Raw genomic sequence first — 17,297 nt, 5'->3', positions numbered from 1 at the left:
GCTTGTTCCTGTTGTCTGGTATAATTATTCATAGTGCCCCCTTTCACTCTCAAGAGTCATAGTTTGAATGATAAAATATATGGTCATTTCTTCCAGGCCTTTTGCAGAGTAAAATTCATCTGTTTTAAGACATATTTCTTGTATTAATCTAAGAAAAATTAGATTACCTTTTCTGTAAGAGAGCCCTTGGGACCCCATCTTGCAGTCATTTACATATTTCTTCAGGGCAATAATTAAAAGCTCACATAAGCTAATGAATAACTCCCCATGGCTCTCTTAATGGCAAAAGCAAATAATGTAACTTCACAGGGGCTCACCAAATACAGTATCTCTAGGAGGAAAACATGAGGGTTTGCCCCTTCAAGTTTACATTTGCAAAGCAATTTGCAATCATTGTAATTAGTTTTTCCATTTCATAAGAATAGGTACCCACATTGGACAGAAAGGGAATGGAGATTCAGAGAAATCTAATGCTGTGCCTTCTGGGATATCATTCTTGGCTTGAATTCTGAGCACCTCGTGGTCTCACACACCTTTTACAAACTTGAGTCATTGGCCTTCCCAACCTTGGTGAGAAGATGTGCTATGGTTTAGCAATTTGAGGGTAGTAAGCTTGTCAAAACATCACCAGAGATGTTTTGAGAATTACTGTGGAGAACAGGTTTCCATGGTGCAGTGTGGCTGCTAGGAGGGGGACGAATGGCACAGCTGTTCTCTCCAGAGGGAGGAAGCACTGGCTCTTTTGTGTCAGAAAAAGCTGAGATCTTCCTGATAATCCTAAACCATCTTGACAGGTATATGTTCAGGTTGGGGAAGGTAGGTTCTCGAGAAGCATTATAATTGCAGGGGACAGGGTTGATTGAAAGAAGAGGCAAGAATAGTCTAGCTGCTTGATAATATCCTTTCCATCTATTCACTGTCTGGCTTGATCCAGTGTATAGTTTGTCCCTGACTACCTGACTCCCTGTCTGCAGCCTAGTTCCGAGAGTAGAAAATAAGTCCAAAGCAAGGAAGGGGAGTAGAGGAAGGTTTGCCCCCCACAAAAAATGTTCTTGGATTGCCTTTGTCTTGTGGGAAAATGTACTTCAGCAGAGGAAAGGATAGCACCATGAAACCAGAAGAGAACTATGGCATCATGTTTGCTTTGAGATGGCCTTTCTTCCAAACCTAAAAAGAGGAGAGAAAACATCACCTCTTGGGCAGTGGTGCTCTTGTAGGGTGACTAGAATCAGCTAGGGTGTAAGTCTTACCAGACGATGTCTAGAACACCCAGGATTCTGATATTTTAGAGTCCACAGGACTTTCCAGAGATCTTGCAACCTAACTCCCTCATTTAAACCAGGGGACTTTCAGGTTCAGAGACCTAGGCAACTTTTACAAAGATTTTACTGAACTGCTAGGCCGGGGTGCTTACCAAGCTACTTTAATCTAAAAGTCTTAAAAATACAAACCGAGAGTAATTTCTTCCCACTGTGAAGAATGATCATGAGACCTAAATGAGTACTGCTGGAAACAAACTGCACATACTTCCTGCCTGGCAAAGGAGCTTGCTCACCATGGTTGGCTGCTGTCCCTGAGAGAGGAATCTCCTACCCCCAGAGAGGCAATAAAACTGAAGCTTCAGGATCCCTTTCAAGGCCCTAGACCTAATTAGATATTTTTGATTTTGCATTCTTTTGCTTAAAAAGCTCCTTCCTCCAATGTTATCAGCTTCAGGACCCAGAAATTCCAAACTTTGCCCTGCCTGTCCTACCTCATAAATCAAAATGTCTGATGTTCCAATATGCTCTTGCTCAAAAGAGGAGAACAGACAACAGTGAGGATGACTCTGCCTGGACCAGGCTTGGGAAAACAGTCTGGGGCTGGTGAGAAAGTTGGGCTGGGTATAATTCTGAGGGCTGACCCACAAGATGTCTCAAACTCCTACCTCGTTTCTACCCTAGGAGCTCGTTGGGCAGACAAAGTCTGTCTCTCAGATTTACAGACCCAGGATTTTAGAGCTGGCAAAGGTCTCATTTTGTCATCCTTCCTAATTTTGCAGGCATTTAGAATGGCTTCAGCATCTTGTGCTCTCCTCCCTGGGAAGTGAGGTGACATGGTTGGCTAATTCTTTAAGCAGGTAGAATATCTGTCTCACTTATTAGATATAATCTTCTTGGTGTGTCCCTGCGTGGGTGGAAACCAGTGAATGAGGCCTACCCAGCTAAGGACTTCAATAAAACACAAATGAGTGCAATTCTACACACTGCCACTTAGTGTCCATTCCAAGCAAAGCTTCTGAGTTACTCTCTGAGGAAAGATAAAACTGCACAGGACAGTGCCTGCGGACAGTATTTAAAGCGTGTCCCTCATTTCATATTAATAGCTACCATTTATTTACCACCTACTGTGGACCCAGCATTTTCTCAACAACTTTATTTCTATTTATTTATTTAATTTATTTATTTATTTTGAGACAGAGTCTTGCTCAGGTCACCCAGGCTGGAGAGCAATGGTGCGATCTTGGCTCACTGTAACCTCTCCATCCTGGGTTCAAGTTATTCTCCTGTCTCAGTCTCCCAAGTAGCTGGGATTACAGGCACCCGCCACCACGCCCGGCTAATTTTTGTATTTTTAGTAGAGACAAGTTTCACCATGTTGTCCAGGCTGGTCTTGAACTCCTGACCTCAAATGATTCACCCGCCTCGCCTCTCAAAGTGCTTGGATTACAGGCATGAACCACCGTGCCCGGCCACAGGTATTATCGTTCCCCTTTTGTTGATGTAGAAACCAAGGCTGAGAGAGGTTATGTGACTTGTCCCAGTTACACATCTAGGGCATCCCTCTGCTTGTTTGGGGCATGTGGAGGCTAAAGTTTAGGGTGTGTCAGGCCAGAGGAGGAAGGCAGAAAGACAATGGCCTTGCCAAACCTCCTTTCTCCCTTTCACACAGGACTCTAAGTCCCAGTTCTAACACATACTAGTTATGTGTGCCCTTGAGAAAGGTGCTCTTAATCTTGGTTTCTTTATTTATAAATCGAAGAAAATAACCCACTTCATAAAGCAATTGAGAAGATGAAACAACAGAATGTGAGCAGCGCTCCATTCACAGCACATTCAGGTACAAAATAGCTCATTTTGGTATAAACTGCTCACCCCCTAGACCTCAATGCCCAATTTCTCATTTTCTTTATGTCTTTACTAAATTGTCTCCTTCTTACTGAAACCTTCCCTGGCCACCCTATCTAAAAGGCAAACCCCATATAATCTCTTCACATCCCCTTTCCTGCCTTATTTTATTACCAATTAATATATGACAAATTGTACTTATTTTGTCTTGTCTGTCTCCACCCACAAGAAGGTAAATTTTTTTGAGGCCAGTAGTCATTGTCTGCGTTAGGATTTCTGTATCATGCCAAGTACACAGACCTGTGCATGGTGAATGGTAGTACTCAATGTATATTGGTCAAATGAATGAAAACAAACAACAACAACAACAACAAACGTTAGGAACCTCAAGACCTGTGCTTGATTTGGCTTTTTTCCTTACTATTTGACTCTGGGTCCATTACTTAAAACGTCTAGTCCTTAGTTTCCTCATTTGTAAAATAGGAAGAAAAATAGTATCTATTACTAAGACAGCTGGGAAGATTAAAAGACATAATTTATAAACCCTCTGGCATATAGTGAGTGCTCAATAAATGTTTGCCATTATTATTATTTGTAATAATCTGACCAATTGTTAAAACTCTTTCTGTGCAGCTCAGACTTTTTAGGATATGAGAAGAGGCTAAAAGTCACGAGTGCCCTTGGCATTTTCGGCCCAGCTGTACTCCTTGTTAACTGATTGCCAGTTGAATGGGTGTGAAAGTGCTCAGTGTTCACACCTCCAAGCTGCTGAGAGGTCAGCATTGGCATTCATTGAGAAAGAACAGGCTGCGGGAGCTCAAATGACTTACTTATGGTCCCTCAACTTAAAAACCGGGACACGCAGGAACCAAGTCCAGCCAGTCTCCGGCTTCCTAACACTGTACTTTCTCTCTACAGTGTGGGGTGGTTCGGGGCCCTGTGACTTCAGACCTGTGTTCAGCGGAGCCTTTCACTGGCCATCTCCCGCAGAGTACTTTTTCACAATCAGTTTTCTCGCAAGCAAAACGTGGAAAATAAGATCCACACCTCATAAGTTTGTGGCCAGGGTCACAGGCGAAAACAGCTCTTCGGAAACTCTAAAGCGCCGGATAAATAAGCACTGCAACACGCAACCACACGCGAAATCCTTTCAGCTGCCAGTCCCGGGACTAACTCCTGTCTCCTCCCCTCTCCAAGATCGCGGAGTAGGAAGGAGGATTAACCCCTAGGGGAGGAGTTCCGCCCCCCGGCCCCCGCCCCGCCGCCCACGCCTCTCCTTTGCACCTACACTTGCGCTCCCCAAGTCTCTCTCCTGCGCAGAGCCCTGGCTGCGCTTCCCTGGTCTGGCACTGCACGGCCGGCCGGCCGCCAGGATGCAGGCGCCGCACAAGGAGCACCTGTACAAATTGCTGGTGATTGGCGACCTGGGCGTGGGGAAGACCAGCATCATCAAGCGCTACGTGCACCAGAACTTCTCCTCGCACTACCGGGCCACAATCGGCGTGGACTTCGCGCTCAAGGTGCTCCACTGGGACCCGGAGACTGTGGTGCGCCTGCAGCTCTGGGATATCGCCGGTGAGCGCCGGGGGAGGGGGTCAGGGGGCTAGAGCGCCTCGCGGCCAGTTTCCAGTCTTGAGGCAGCGGCTTGCGGCCAAGCGTGAGATTAAAATCCCTAGGTCGCGAGACAGTTTTTCCTGGTGGGCTGGAAACTTAGTTTCAAAGAAAAGAAAAATGTTTGAAACTTCAAGTGCATTCCCTGGAGCTTTTGGGCTATTGCTTTAGCTCCTTCCCGCACAGTCCCCTGGGATCTCTCTGCCCAGAGCAGGCCTCCCCAGGGAACCTGAGGAAGATTGGCTGCAATTGCATTCTGCTCTCCACTCCAGCTCGTTTTCTGGGCGTGGGTAGTTCTGCCAATGACGCAGCCCAGTGTCAGGCACGGCCTTCCGTGCAGGGGCCGACCGAGGGGAAGCCCCTAGGCTGGGTCACAGCGGAAACCGGGATAGTTCCAGGCTAGCTGGAGTTTGCCCATTCCTGTCTTCCGTCGCTCACTTTATTTCAAATTTTGTCACCTTTCTCTCTGCCCTTAAGACAAAGGAGTTTGAGATTTTTTTTTTTTTCTTTCAGGAAGCCAAGTACTTTTGTGTGTGTATGTCAGGGGCAAAGTATTCTTTCTCCCTCTCTTTCTATATTTCTCTCTCTCTGGCTCTCAGTCTTCTATGAAAAGGAGATTGTGTATATATTTTAAGACCATTTTTATGTAAGGGCCTATGATAGCCTTATGATTTCTTGATTTGGCCCTAAAGTTTTCATTGAGAGATCTGGAAAATGAGAGTTTTTTTGTTTGTTTTTGTTTTTTACAATATTGAAAATCAGATTTTGACTCCACAGGTTTGTACCAGAAGTTAGGCCTAGTCAAAGGTGAGGGTGCAAAGTATCTACTTCAAGTATGCCTTGGACAAGGCTGTTTGCAACCTGGGCATGACCAACTCCTCATTACAGATTTTAGCCCTGCTACTAACCTGCTCAGTGGCTTTGGATAAGTCTCTTCAGCTCAGTTGCATCATTGTTAAGTGGAAAGGAGTTGGGCAAGGGTCAGGGATCTTCCTGCTCAGAAGTTTTAAGGTCTTCTGGGATTCTCCCTGGAAACAACTTCAAACAGTCTTACTTCATGGTCTGTGACACCAGGAACCTTTCTTTATAAGTGCTGGACCCAAACTAGCCACTGCTGTTTCAGAAAATGGGTTCATTTTAGCTGATGCATTTGATTGGAAACACTTTATCATGGCTTGAAGCCAGAACAAATGTGGAACATTTTTGAAAGGGCATTTGTGATCTGGGGACTTTCATGCCTCTTTAATCATAAACTGCCAGGACTTATTCTTTTAGCATGTGAACAGATGAACAGATTCATGCATTTGGAGTCATCTTCAGCTGCTCTAGTAGCAAGGGGGTTATCAGAGAACAGAAGATGTTATCAGCCACTGTTGGATGGGGCTTTTCATCTAAAAAAATTCTGTGTACTTTCTTGCTGCGTGTCATAATGTCTGAAAACCCTTCTGGCTTCATGAAAGTCCTCAGGATTCAGATTTAGAAATGGCTTACTGTTTAAACAGGGATGTAGCTGTAATTTGGACTTTTATGTACCATCCAGGTAACAGCATGACAGCAGACAAGTTCTATGTAGATTTTAGTCTCCTCACATAAACAGAGGAGATGGAAGGGTATAGTGATTAATAGCTCAAATTCCAAAGTGGAACTGCCTCCATCTGGATCCTTACTTTACTCTGCATGTAGTAGGCAATCTTAGGTAACTTCTCTAACATCCTTGTTTTAGTTTCCTTACTTGTAAATAGGGAGAATGCTTTCTCCCAATAAATGACAGGTGAGCCACCAACAGTGCTAGTTGAAGGTGATCATGCCTGTTCTCTAGGAGATCTGCAAGGATTATTATCACACTAGCTAGCGTGTTTTGAGCCTGTATAAATGCTAGGCAAGAAGGATATGATATACAAGTGCTAATTAATTACTAAAAAATTGTGATCCCAATATTACATATATATTTTGTCCCCAGGTTATCACCATTTTCAGTTTTGCTATTTTACAATACTGTCAGGAGCAATTTAACTCCCAAGCTCGAAAGCACTTCGTTAGCCATGTTTGTAGACTGAAGTTACAGTGGAGGCTATAGTCACAGAAGTCTGTATAAATAAGAAATCTGGAGTCTTGGAAATTTCTTTCTACAGATACTGTGGTGTTGTTATGTTCAACATCTCAGTAGAGGAGCTTGTTTTTCCCAGAGCTCTAATGCTCAGTGGTAATCTGTCTTCAGCAGCCTCAAGCCCAAAGGCCCTGTTAGCTGAATTAGAGATTGGACAGCAGGCACAGTGAATTGGGTGGAAGCTAGGCCACTGTGGGAAATGGTTGGAGCATGCATGTGCTCCACATTTCATGGTTTAAGCTGCATAGGGAGCCATGCGGGTAATGAGTTCATGTGAAATCCAGCCTCAACTGCCCACCCAGACTCCAGCCAGCCAGGTGTACCTTGTAGTACTTTCAAATCACAGCCTGTCTATCCAAGATAAGAATGCATCTCTCCCTCCCTAGTGTTCAACTCTGGTGTGTGCCTGGAGAGAACAGGTAGTGGAGGTTAGTGGGCCTAGCTTTGAGAAGGTTGTGGGTGGTGAATGAGATAGAGAAGACCTGCACTATTCTGACAGGATATCATACACACTTGTTATTAAGGGAATCTTGGCTCAGCTAGACTCTTGATATTCACTTGGTTCAATGCCAAATAGGGCCCTTTTTATCCACTAAATTCCCATGATGTATCTCTTGTAGCTGTGTAGATTGGCCAGTTTGATCTTGAAAGACTCCAAAAAGTATCTCTAGGGTCTTGTGAGTAGGCCTTGAAACAAGGTGACAAATCCCACCAAATCCCATAGGGGACAGCAGTTGGCCTGGATTCCAGTGATTCCATGCTAGAGGGTCAGCTGGGTCAGCTGTGTGTTGAGAGGCTCTTGATAGAGTCAGACAAATGAAGTAACTTTGCCTGAGGCCACCCAGCTAGTAGAGGAAGAGCCAGATTTGACGATGCTGTTTGCACTTGCTGGCCTGTGAGTGCCTGGCACACAGCTGGCCCACAGGGATTATGCATCCTTCCTTTTTAAAAGTGTTGTTTCATTAGTAGGTGGGTTAACCTTACCTTCTCCTTTCTAACTAGATTTTTGATATTATTAAGTACCTCTGTGCATTCAGTGAAAAGAAATGAATTAAAATCTATTTCTAAATGTTTTATCTTGATTAGGATGTTAATTTATAAGTTTTTTTTTTTAATAGATCAATTAGGGAAAAGGAAAGCAAAAAGTTCACACTAGAGACTCCACTTTTTTATTACTCTCCAAATCCAGAGACTATAATTGCTTATTCACACTTTCAAAAAGAACTATACTATTTTGTCTAGAACTCTTGATGTGCTTTGGGACTCTGATGCAGGCATTGGGACATTTATAGGGATAGTAGCTAATATTTCTTAAGCCCTTATTGTTACACATGTCCAGGCATATTTAATCTATAATTTCCCAGTATAATAGCTGGTTAGGCCACTAGAATTTAAAATTAACCGTTGAATCTGTCTTCAAAAGATTTGCTCTACTTCTCTTAATTTAAAAACAGAACACTTCAGACTAGTTTAAATATATTCTAAATTATATATACTCTGAAAATATAATTAGGCAAACTGTGAAACCCTGCCGAACCTCAATTGTCTCATCTATAAAATGATTATTTAATTTTCCTGTGATACTTATTTTATCTTTTGTAGTCTCTGCAGGTAAAATGTTATATTATCACTGTACTCAGGGTATAGGTAGCACATGGTCATTTATTCCAGCTTCTTAGTAGCTTTGTGACTTGTGCGAGTTACTTAGCCTCTATGCCTTGGTTTTCTGTCTGTAAAATGGGAATAATAACAATACCAGCATCTTAGAATTTTTATAAGGATTAAATGAGTTACTTCATGCAAAGCTGTGCCTGACACATAATAAATGCTGAATGAGTGTTAGCTATTATTCCTGTTATCATAATTATTATTACTGACTATTTTCACATACATTTTCCCACTTGATCCCCCAGCATTGCTGAGGGTGTAGACAAGCAGATGGTCCTAAACCCACTTTTTATTTAAAAAGATAAAAAATGAGAGAGGTAAGAGACTTGCCTGAGATCATAAGTGGCAGAGGAGAACAGGAACAGTCAGTCTGTTTAGCTTCAGCTTACTTGTATGAGTAAGATAACCAAGTCTGTTGGTAATCAGAAAACCCAACTCTAGTTTTATATTGCTATAGTAGAAAATAAATTAAGTGGGCAGACAATTTAGAGACTGTTTCGAGTGTTTCTTTACCATGTAAAAGTTTGACTGCAGAGCTCTGCTAAATAACAAATGCCTCTAAATACTTAAAAGAAGATCTACCCTATAAGAAAAATATTTCCACCCAAGGCACATCTGTACCAACTTCCTCCACCTAAGCCATATGACATGACAGCAGAAAAATACATTAACTGTCACATAGACAAAGTAACAGGATGAAGGCAGCCCGGTCCCAGTGTCAGGAGTCCTTGGACTAACTCTTCACACCAGCAACTCTGACACTTATTTGAGTCACAGTGGTATGTTGTTTTAGGGTTTGTAAAGTGCATTCAGGTTGTGAAATTCAACCAAAGACAGGGTTCAGACTTAACTATCTCTTTAGTATCTATTTCTAAAAGACTATTTCTTCAAGCAGTTTTACAAGATGGGTCTTAAATGTCAAGGTAATAGGTCTAGGCATGTAGAAAGAGCTAAATTTGGCGATCAGTGTGTCAAATAAACCCCCCCCCCCCAATTTATACTGAGGCTGAGCCATGCTCTACTGGACAGTTTATTGCCTTGTTTCTACAGATTTTCTAAATACCACATAAAATAACGTGCTATGTGCTTATGGGTAAATAATGTGTACAGTGAGCAAAAATGGTGAACTTTCAAAGTAGGAATGAGGGATATATGGAGAAAGTGCCTCAAGGCAGGACATGGTGCATCATCTGGGTTTTAGAAGACTGATTCTGATAGAAAAGCAAGTAGCAGCATGATCAAGGAAAGCTAAGGCATTTGAAAGTGGGAGAGGATTGGAAAAAGTAGCTCTATATGTGTGATTGGTTTCTGCAGCAAATACATGTACATATATATAAAGTGACTGGTACGTGAAAGTACTTAGGTGAGGGGAAAACAAAGAAGGATAATAATTGAATAAGATTTAATTCTTCATCCCAGCTTCATCAGCATGACACAAAAACAAATCACTGTAACAATAAGTAAAAAGCACTGGTAGATGTAACTTTAAAACACTCTCATGGTGCAGAGATGTTGTCCACACCACATCCTCCTACTCTCTGAGACTAAATCTGAGGAAGTTGCACAAAACCTTAGGGCTAGAATGATGTTTCCTGTGCTCTTACCTAGCACCAGTCATTCCCTGTCAGTGTGTCAGGGCTGCACAACTTGAGACAGAATTTCATCGTCTGGCCCTCTAATCTGGTCTCCTTCGCTTGAGGATCTCATGCATTCCCAGGGCTTTAACTCTATGCAGATGACTTTAAAACTATGCCTATATCCTTGACTACTCGTGAGCTCAGCCTTACAATTCCATCTTCCTGCTGAACATCTCTACAATATCTCACCTACACTGCCGGTGAACATGTGCATAACAAAGTTTGCATGAAAACAGGTTTGTTTTTTCTATTAATAAGTAATATGTGCTCAGTGTAGCAAAGCTGGAAAACAGAAAAGAAAAACAAGAAAGAAATACAATATATCCACATTTGTCCCACTTAATGATAAGTAGTAAATGATGCTATTTGTAAGTCTAAACTAGACATTTGTCCACATTCACTGGACTTTCTAGTTTGTGTTAACCAAAATACTTTACCCCCAGTCACTTAGACTTGAAACCTCTGCCATCTTTTCTATTCTGACCCTCATATGTCACCCGTCTCCAAGTCAGCTAGTAAATATGCCTCTCTTTTCTCACTTCCATAGACCAGAGACAGCACTTTTTTACATACCTGTTCTGGTATCATAGCCTCTTAGCTAGCTCTAATCTCTGCCTCCTCCAGTTCTCAGGTGTATCAAAGCCAAGTTTATCTTCCCAGAACATCTCTCTTTTGTATTGGCTATAGATTACACCCACTGTGATGAGAACAATGGAGGGGATGACAGTAAAGTATTAGGGGGGCTGATAATTAGAAAATTAGAAATATGATAGATCCAAGTCATAGAGAAATTGAGGAATGGGTTTGTGAAGTCCTTGAATGTAAGAAGTGACTGGAATACTTGAGGCCTGGTGAAGTCAAAAGGAAACCCAGGGTGTCTCTCCTATTGTGGTCTTCTTGTGAGGAACACAGAAACTGTCATTAAAGGCTCAAGTGCTACTTATTTTTTTATTTGTTTTAAAATGCAGTTTTAAAACTTGAAGATTTGAGAAGTATAAGATCTTGCCTGAGAAAATTTATTAATTCACTTGATAAGCAGAGAGATTTAGGGGTGATCGAAATAGGTTGATATTTGCTCTTACGGACTTTTAGAGTCTGGTGTGGCATAAAGATATTTATTTCAAAATAATTATTTAGTCACTGATAAGTGATCTGATGGGAAAGTGTCAGGTGCTAAAAGACAGTCAACCAGGGGACGTATCCTAGCCATAACATGGAGATGAGACGACATCATGCAGGCTTCAGTAATCTGACCTAGCTGAGGATTACAGTGTGTGAGGAAGGTGGTGTTAAGAGGGATGCAGCAGACAAATTAGGAAAGGTCATATATGCCGAATTAAATGTTAAGAGTAGTGAAAGTGAAAATTCCTTCTATTTACCAATTTATCAAAGCAATATTTGCAATTTAAATACTACAGTAATTCTAACAAATAGGTCCTCTTACTTCCAGTTTCATAGATGAGGAAGCTGGGCCAAGCATAAGTAGAACATGACATTTGGTACATAATTGTTGCTTAGTAAAAGGGGTTTGGTGTTAAGCAGTCACTGAGGTTCATACTAACGTCATCACTCATCTGGTAAATTTTTGAGAATAGATGTTTTGACGTACACTTAGAATCCTTTCTCTTCCTCTTCTGATGATTCACTTTGGAGAGTCCTTGAAAGCTTTCAAACCATTGAGAAGCTTTATTTATGTTACTTTCTTAGATTCTGAGATGCATATTCCCAGAAGGATACAGTGGACATATTGCTCCTGGAGTGGGAATCAGGTTTATTCCAGCAAGGGAAGATCCTTATCTTCTAGGATGGTGAACTAGACTGATGTCCTTTAACTTGGCAAGGTCAAGTCTGAGACTTTAGCCTGGGGTTCTGAATAATTGAGTTTTACTCATTTTTTTCAGCTGTTCAGGAATTTAGCTAAGAATTTATGTGATCTTAAATTACTCTTTGAAAATAATTTGGGTTTTAACTTCTACCATTCTCTCCTTCCTTTCATTGCCCACTCTTAAGTACAAAATTCTGTCTTTTCTACCTTATAAAATAAATATCTTTTCCGTTTTTTCAATAGCCACATCTTCTTCATAACTCCCCGGAACTGTTGCAGCAGTTGCCGCCTGCCCATGCCCTCCTCCAGCTTCCCTGCCCATCAGTTTGTAATCACCAGTGGTGATACCCCTCATCATGGTGCTGTTCTCCAGTTGATATTCTCATTTGGGATCCATCAGTGGAGCCACAGCATTTTTAGAATTAAAGGCTGAACTTTTTAGCATGACAGTCAGGACCATCATAACTGTCAATCATTTGCCATTCATTCCAGTCTTCTCTCTCACATCTATGATTTTTACATTCCAGATCTTACAGTGGCCCCATTATACCTACCTTCCCCTTTATGCTGTGGCTCACATGGTTGTCTCTGGCTGAAAAAAGCACATTCCTCTTTTTAACATAGGTAACTCCTGTGGGTCCTTTTCACTCTATCAATATCACCTCCTCCAGAATGTCTGTTGAAACCATGAGACTCGGGGAAATACTTTCTCTGCTCCCATAAAGTTCCATGATTATTCCAGATAGAAATATTTTACTATTGCATTGGAATGTCTTTTTCCTCCAAAGTGTATCCCTGGGTCCTAATATAGTATTTGGACATGTGGTAGGGACTCAAGGAGTATTTGTTCAATAAAAAGTTTTTCAGTCAACTATTGCATCAGTGCCTTAATTCTAGACATATCATTGATCTAAACATTTCTTCAATAAAAAATAGACTTCTGTTCATGATTGAAAAACTTCATAACTTCATAAACATTAATATATAAAAGTATAATTTAGAATTGAGAAATATGGCAACCACTTTTTTTTTCAGGTTTTATTTTATTGTTTTATTTATTTATTTTTTATTATTATACTTTAAGTTCTAGGGTACATGTGCACAACGTGCAGGTTTGTTACATATGTATACTTGTGCCATGTTGGTGTGCTGCACCCATCAACTCGTCATTTACATCAGGTATAACTCCCAAATGCCATCCCTCCTCCCTCCCGCCTCCCCATAATAGGCCCCGGTGTGTGATGTTCCCCTTCCCAAGTCCAAGTGATCTCATTGTTCAATTCCCACCTGTGAGTGAGAACATGAGGTGTTTGGTTTTCTGTTCTTGTGATAGTTTGCTGAGAATGATGGTTCCCAGCTGCATCCATGTCCCTACAAAGGACACAAACTCATCCCCTTTTATGGCTGCATAGTATTCCATGGTGTATATGTGCCACATTTTCTTAATCAAGTCTGTCACTGATGGACATTTGGGTTGATTCCAAGTCTTTGCTATTGTGAATAGCACCGCAACAAACATACACGTGCATGTGTCTTTATAGCAGCATGATTTATAATCCTTTGGGTATATACCCAGTAATGGGACAGTTGAGTCATATGGTATTTCTAGTTCTAGATCTTTGAGGAATCACCATACTGTTTTCTACAATGGTTGAACTAGTTTATAGTCCCACCAACAGTGTAAAAGTGTTCCTATTTCTCCACATCCTCTCCAGCACCTGTTGTTTCCTGACTTTTTAATGATTGCCATTCTAACTGGTGTGAGATGGTATCTCATTGTGGTTTTGATTTGCATTTCTCTGATGGCCAGTGATGATGAGCATTTTTTCATATGTCTGTTGGCTGTATGAATGTCTTCTTTTGAGAAATGTCTGCTCATATCCTTTGCCCACTTTTTGATGGGGTTGTTTGTTTTTTTCTTGTAAATTTGTTTGAGTTCTTTGTAGGTTCTGGATATTAGCCCTTTGTCAGATGAGTAGATTGCAAAAATATTCTCCCATTCTGTAGGTTGCCTGTTCACTCTGATGGTAGTTTCTTTTGCTGTGCAGAAGCTCTTTAGTTTAATTAGATCCCATTTGTCAATTTTGGCTTTTGTTGCCATTGCTTTTGGTGTTTTAGACATGAAGTCCTTGCCCATGCCTATATCCTGAATGGTATTACCTAGGTTTTCTTCTAGGATTTTTATGGTATTAGGTCTAACATTTAAGTCTCTAATCCATCTTGAATTAATTTTCATATAAGGAGTAAGGAAAGGATCCAGTTTCAGCTTTCTACTTATGGCTAGCCAATTTTCCCAGTACCATTTATTAAATAGGGAATCTTTTCCCCATTTCTTGTTTTTCTCAGGTCTGTCAAAGATCATATGGCTGTAGATATGTGGTATTATTTCTGAGGACTCTGTTCTGTTCCATTGGTCTATATCTCTGTGTTGGTACCAGTACCATGCTGTTTTGGTTACTGTAGCCTTTTAGTATAGTTTGAAGTCAGGTAGCATGATGCCTCCAGCTTTGTTCTTTTGACTTAGGATTGTCTTGGCAATGCGGGCTCATTTTTGGTTCCATGCAACCACTTTTCTTAAGGAGACATTCTGTTTGTTTGTTTGTTTGTTTTCCAACTGTAAAAACTGGGAAGTGTCCTTAAATACTATTCTTAAAAGCTGTGTTTTTTCATTTAACAGTCTCCATAATTTGAAGTGAAATGTCATTCATTTGGATGTCAAATGGCAAAACTGTATCTTTTTTATGATTTTAGGGTATATTATATAAAGTAATAACTTTTTGAAAGGTAATTTTACAGAGTTAAAACCCTGAGTACTCATCAAAACCATATCAGTCATTTTATGGATGAGCAAGCTTGATCTGGAAGGGAGGCGACATTAGTTTCTCAGGCCCACAGAGCTTGTTAATGGTAGAATTAGAACCAGAACAGAAGATTATCTGGCTTATTACCAAGGAAACTTGAATAATTAAAAACGTATTTTTTAACACTAGGTGTTTGGGTGCTGTCTTCAGCATTGAGGTATTATGATAATCAAATTGGGAAGGCACCCAGCCCTGTGGAAGTTCATGCAGTGCAGAAGAGAAGATAATGGCATAGCACTGGGGACACCCGAAGTCATCCACAGTTTGTCTTTAAATAGCATTTCTAATACCATTTTCTCCCTCCCTCCATGATGTGGTCTAAATTTCAACCACTGGAACTCCTTGCCATTCCTGGTTCATTTTCATGCTTCTTGTCTCTGAGCCTTTTCTCCTGCTTGCCCTGCTGGTTCATGTGTCCTTCCCTTTGGAAGCACATCCAAATCCCACCTGATGTCTAAGACCCATCTGAAAGGGCAACTCCTCTACAGAGACTTTCCTAGTTCTCTCTGTCAGTAGTAACTTCTTCCTCCCTCGAGTCCCATGCAACTTTTCTTTCCTTTGTTTGTAGCACTTCTCCAGTTAAGCTTTGTGTTACAGTTATTTTCTACCTATCCAGATTTGCTTCATGATTTTTAGTAAATCCTGCCATGAGTTATTTGCTGCATAATTTAATGAAATTTACTGTAGAGTCAGCAAAGAGGTAGAGAAGAAGAAAGCACCAAGAATGAGGAGAACCTAGCAAGGGCAGGCGTTTGGAAGCAAGAGGTAGATAATTTAAGAAAAGGATAATTAATAGTTTCAAATGTTTTATTACTTTTTGCATTGAGTCTCTACTTTTTGTAGTTTGTGTTATTCTGATGTATTATTTAACCTTTGTTCCTTATCACTTTTATTTAAATATAACTGTCAATTAGTTTATCAGCCTTGCATAAAACTGCTCTTTTAAGAAGAGTGATGAAAACTTACTGATTTAAATTATTCTTGATTAGACTGTTTTCCCATAACATGCTATAAATAGCTACTAATTATTAAGTGTCAGGCATAGTTCTATGCAATCATATGCATTATTTTATTTACAGCTCATAATGAGCTTATCTGATGGACACTGTTGTTAACCCTACTATAGATGTGAGAGAACTATAAACAGGCCAGAAAACAGATAAACAAGCTAACAAGCACAGAAAACTTTTCAGAAGTCTTACCAATAGTAAGAGGTAATGCTGGGATATGCACTGAAATTTTGTCTAACTACAAATCCCATTTTCTAGCCACACTATTCTGCTGTTTCCTAATGCACAATAAACAGCATAATAGTTTTCACATCTCATGGTTTGTTATACACTGCATTTAGAAGGTGCTCATTATATATTTTAAAATAGTAATTTATTAATTTTAAACTGTATACTTTTGGATAGATCTAATAATTGAATGAGTTGAATTTTTTGCATGCATTATTGCTGGCACCATGTGGTTGGTTTGACTTATTAACAGTCATCTTCATATACTACTTTTAGGCAGGAAAACCACTGTGCCTGAGGGACGCAAGTCTCTAGTTTAAAAATTAAAGCTAAGAACAGCTGTGGTGCTTGTTGGTATCAGAATAAAAAGATTTATAGGGTGGTAGAAGGACCTGTATGCATGTATTGTGTGATCTGTGTGTCTTAAATTAAAAAAAAAAAATACACTAGACTCTAGAGGCTACAGCACAAGTTCTCAAACTTTCTCAGTTAACTGCATCCAAATCCTTAGTGTTAATTTTTTCATTGTGCCTCTAGGCCAAAAGCACTACCTAACAATCCTGTTCATTAAATAGCACCAAACAACTTAATAAGTGTTATGGTCTAACAACTTAATAGTCATAAGAAAAAAAAGATAACATATAATTTAAAAGAAAATTATTTTTGTTTCATTTTTAATCACTGCAGTTTACTATAGGCAAGTGTATGACTTTGGCCATGAAACACCCTCTCAAACCTTTGAGCCGGAGTGGATGCCACTACCATACCACCCTAATTTCCTGTTTCACATTGATTTTCACATGATTTTTGCTTTTCATCACAGAAACTTCCAAACCCCAGTTTCAAACAGATATAATGACATCAAAAGGAATGTATGTAGTGTTAACACTGTGAACTACCTCAAGCTAGTAGTTCCTGGGGTGTCTAATGAATCTTGAGTACTACTGTATTTGCATTGAAATTTTAAAATATCCTCTTTCACCCATGTGAGTTCACCATGGCATCCCCTAGAGCACCTTGGCATATATTTTGGGAGTTATAACTCTAAAGGAATCTGGAAATTCCTTAAGAATGAAACCTTTAGAGTTCAGGATCTCTTGGAGGTTATTTATAAAAATGTATTTAATGGCTACTGACTGGTATTGTCTCAAATGCCAAGTAATTCGAAAGTAGGTTTTTAGTGTAATACATTTGAGCTTACAGTTCAGAGGTATTTTAGGTTGTTTATTTATTTAATTATAAA

The 17,297-nt window shown here is 40.3% G+C and overlaps 1 protein-coding gene and 1 long non-coding RNA gene across 4 annotated transcripts in view; one reads left to right on the top strand and one right to left on the bottom strand.

Annotated features, from left to right (window-relative positions):
• The window catches only part of LOC105468888 (uncharacterized), a 248,477-nt gene that overhangs the window by 164,215 nt on the left and 66,965 nt on the right, over positions 1–17,297 (bottom strand). The window lies entirely within an intron of this gene.
• Positions 4,383–17,297, top strand: part of LOC105468887 (RAB38, member RAS oncogene family) — a 71,563-nt gene continuing 58,648 nt past the window's right edge. The window contains exon 1 of the mRNA XM_011719372.3: positions 4,383–4,682. Within this exon, the coding sequence (XP_011717674.1) occupies positions 4,481–4,682 (202 nt within the window). The 5' untranslated portion in view covers positions 4,383–4,480. The remainder of the gene's footprint in view (positions 4,683–17,297) is intronic.

Source organism: Macaca nemestrina, chromosome 12, assembly GCF_043159975.1.
Source record: "Macaca nemestrina isolate mMacNem1 chromosome 12, mMacNem.hap1, whole genome shotgun sequence".
NCBI lineage: Eukaryota > Metazoa > Chordata > Mammalia > Primates > Cercopithecidae > Macaca > Macaca nemestrina.
The sequence above is the reverse complement of the archived record's forward strand: the minus strand, read 5'-3'. Positions and strand labels throughout refer to the sequence as shown.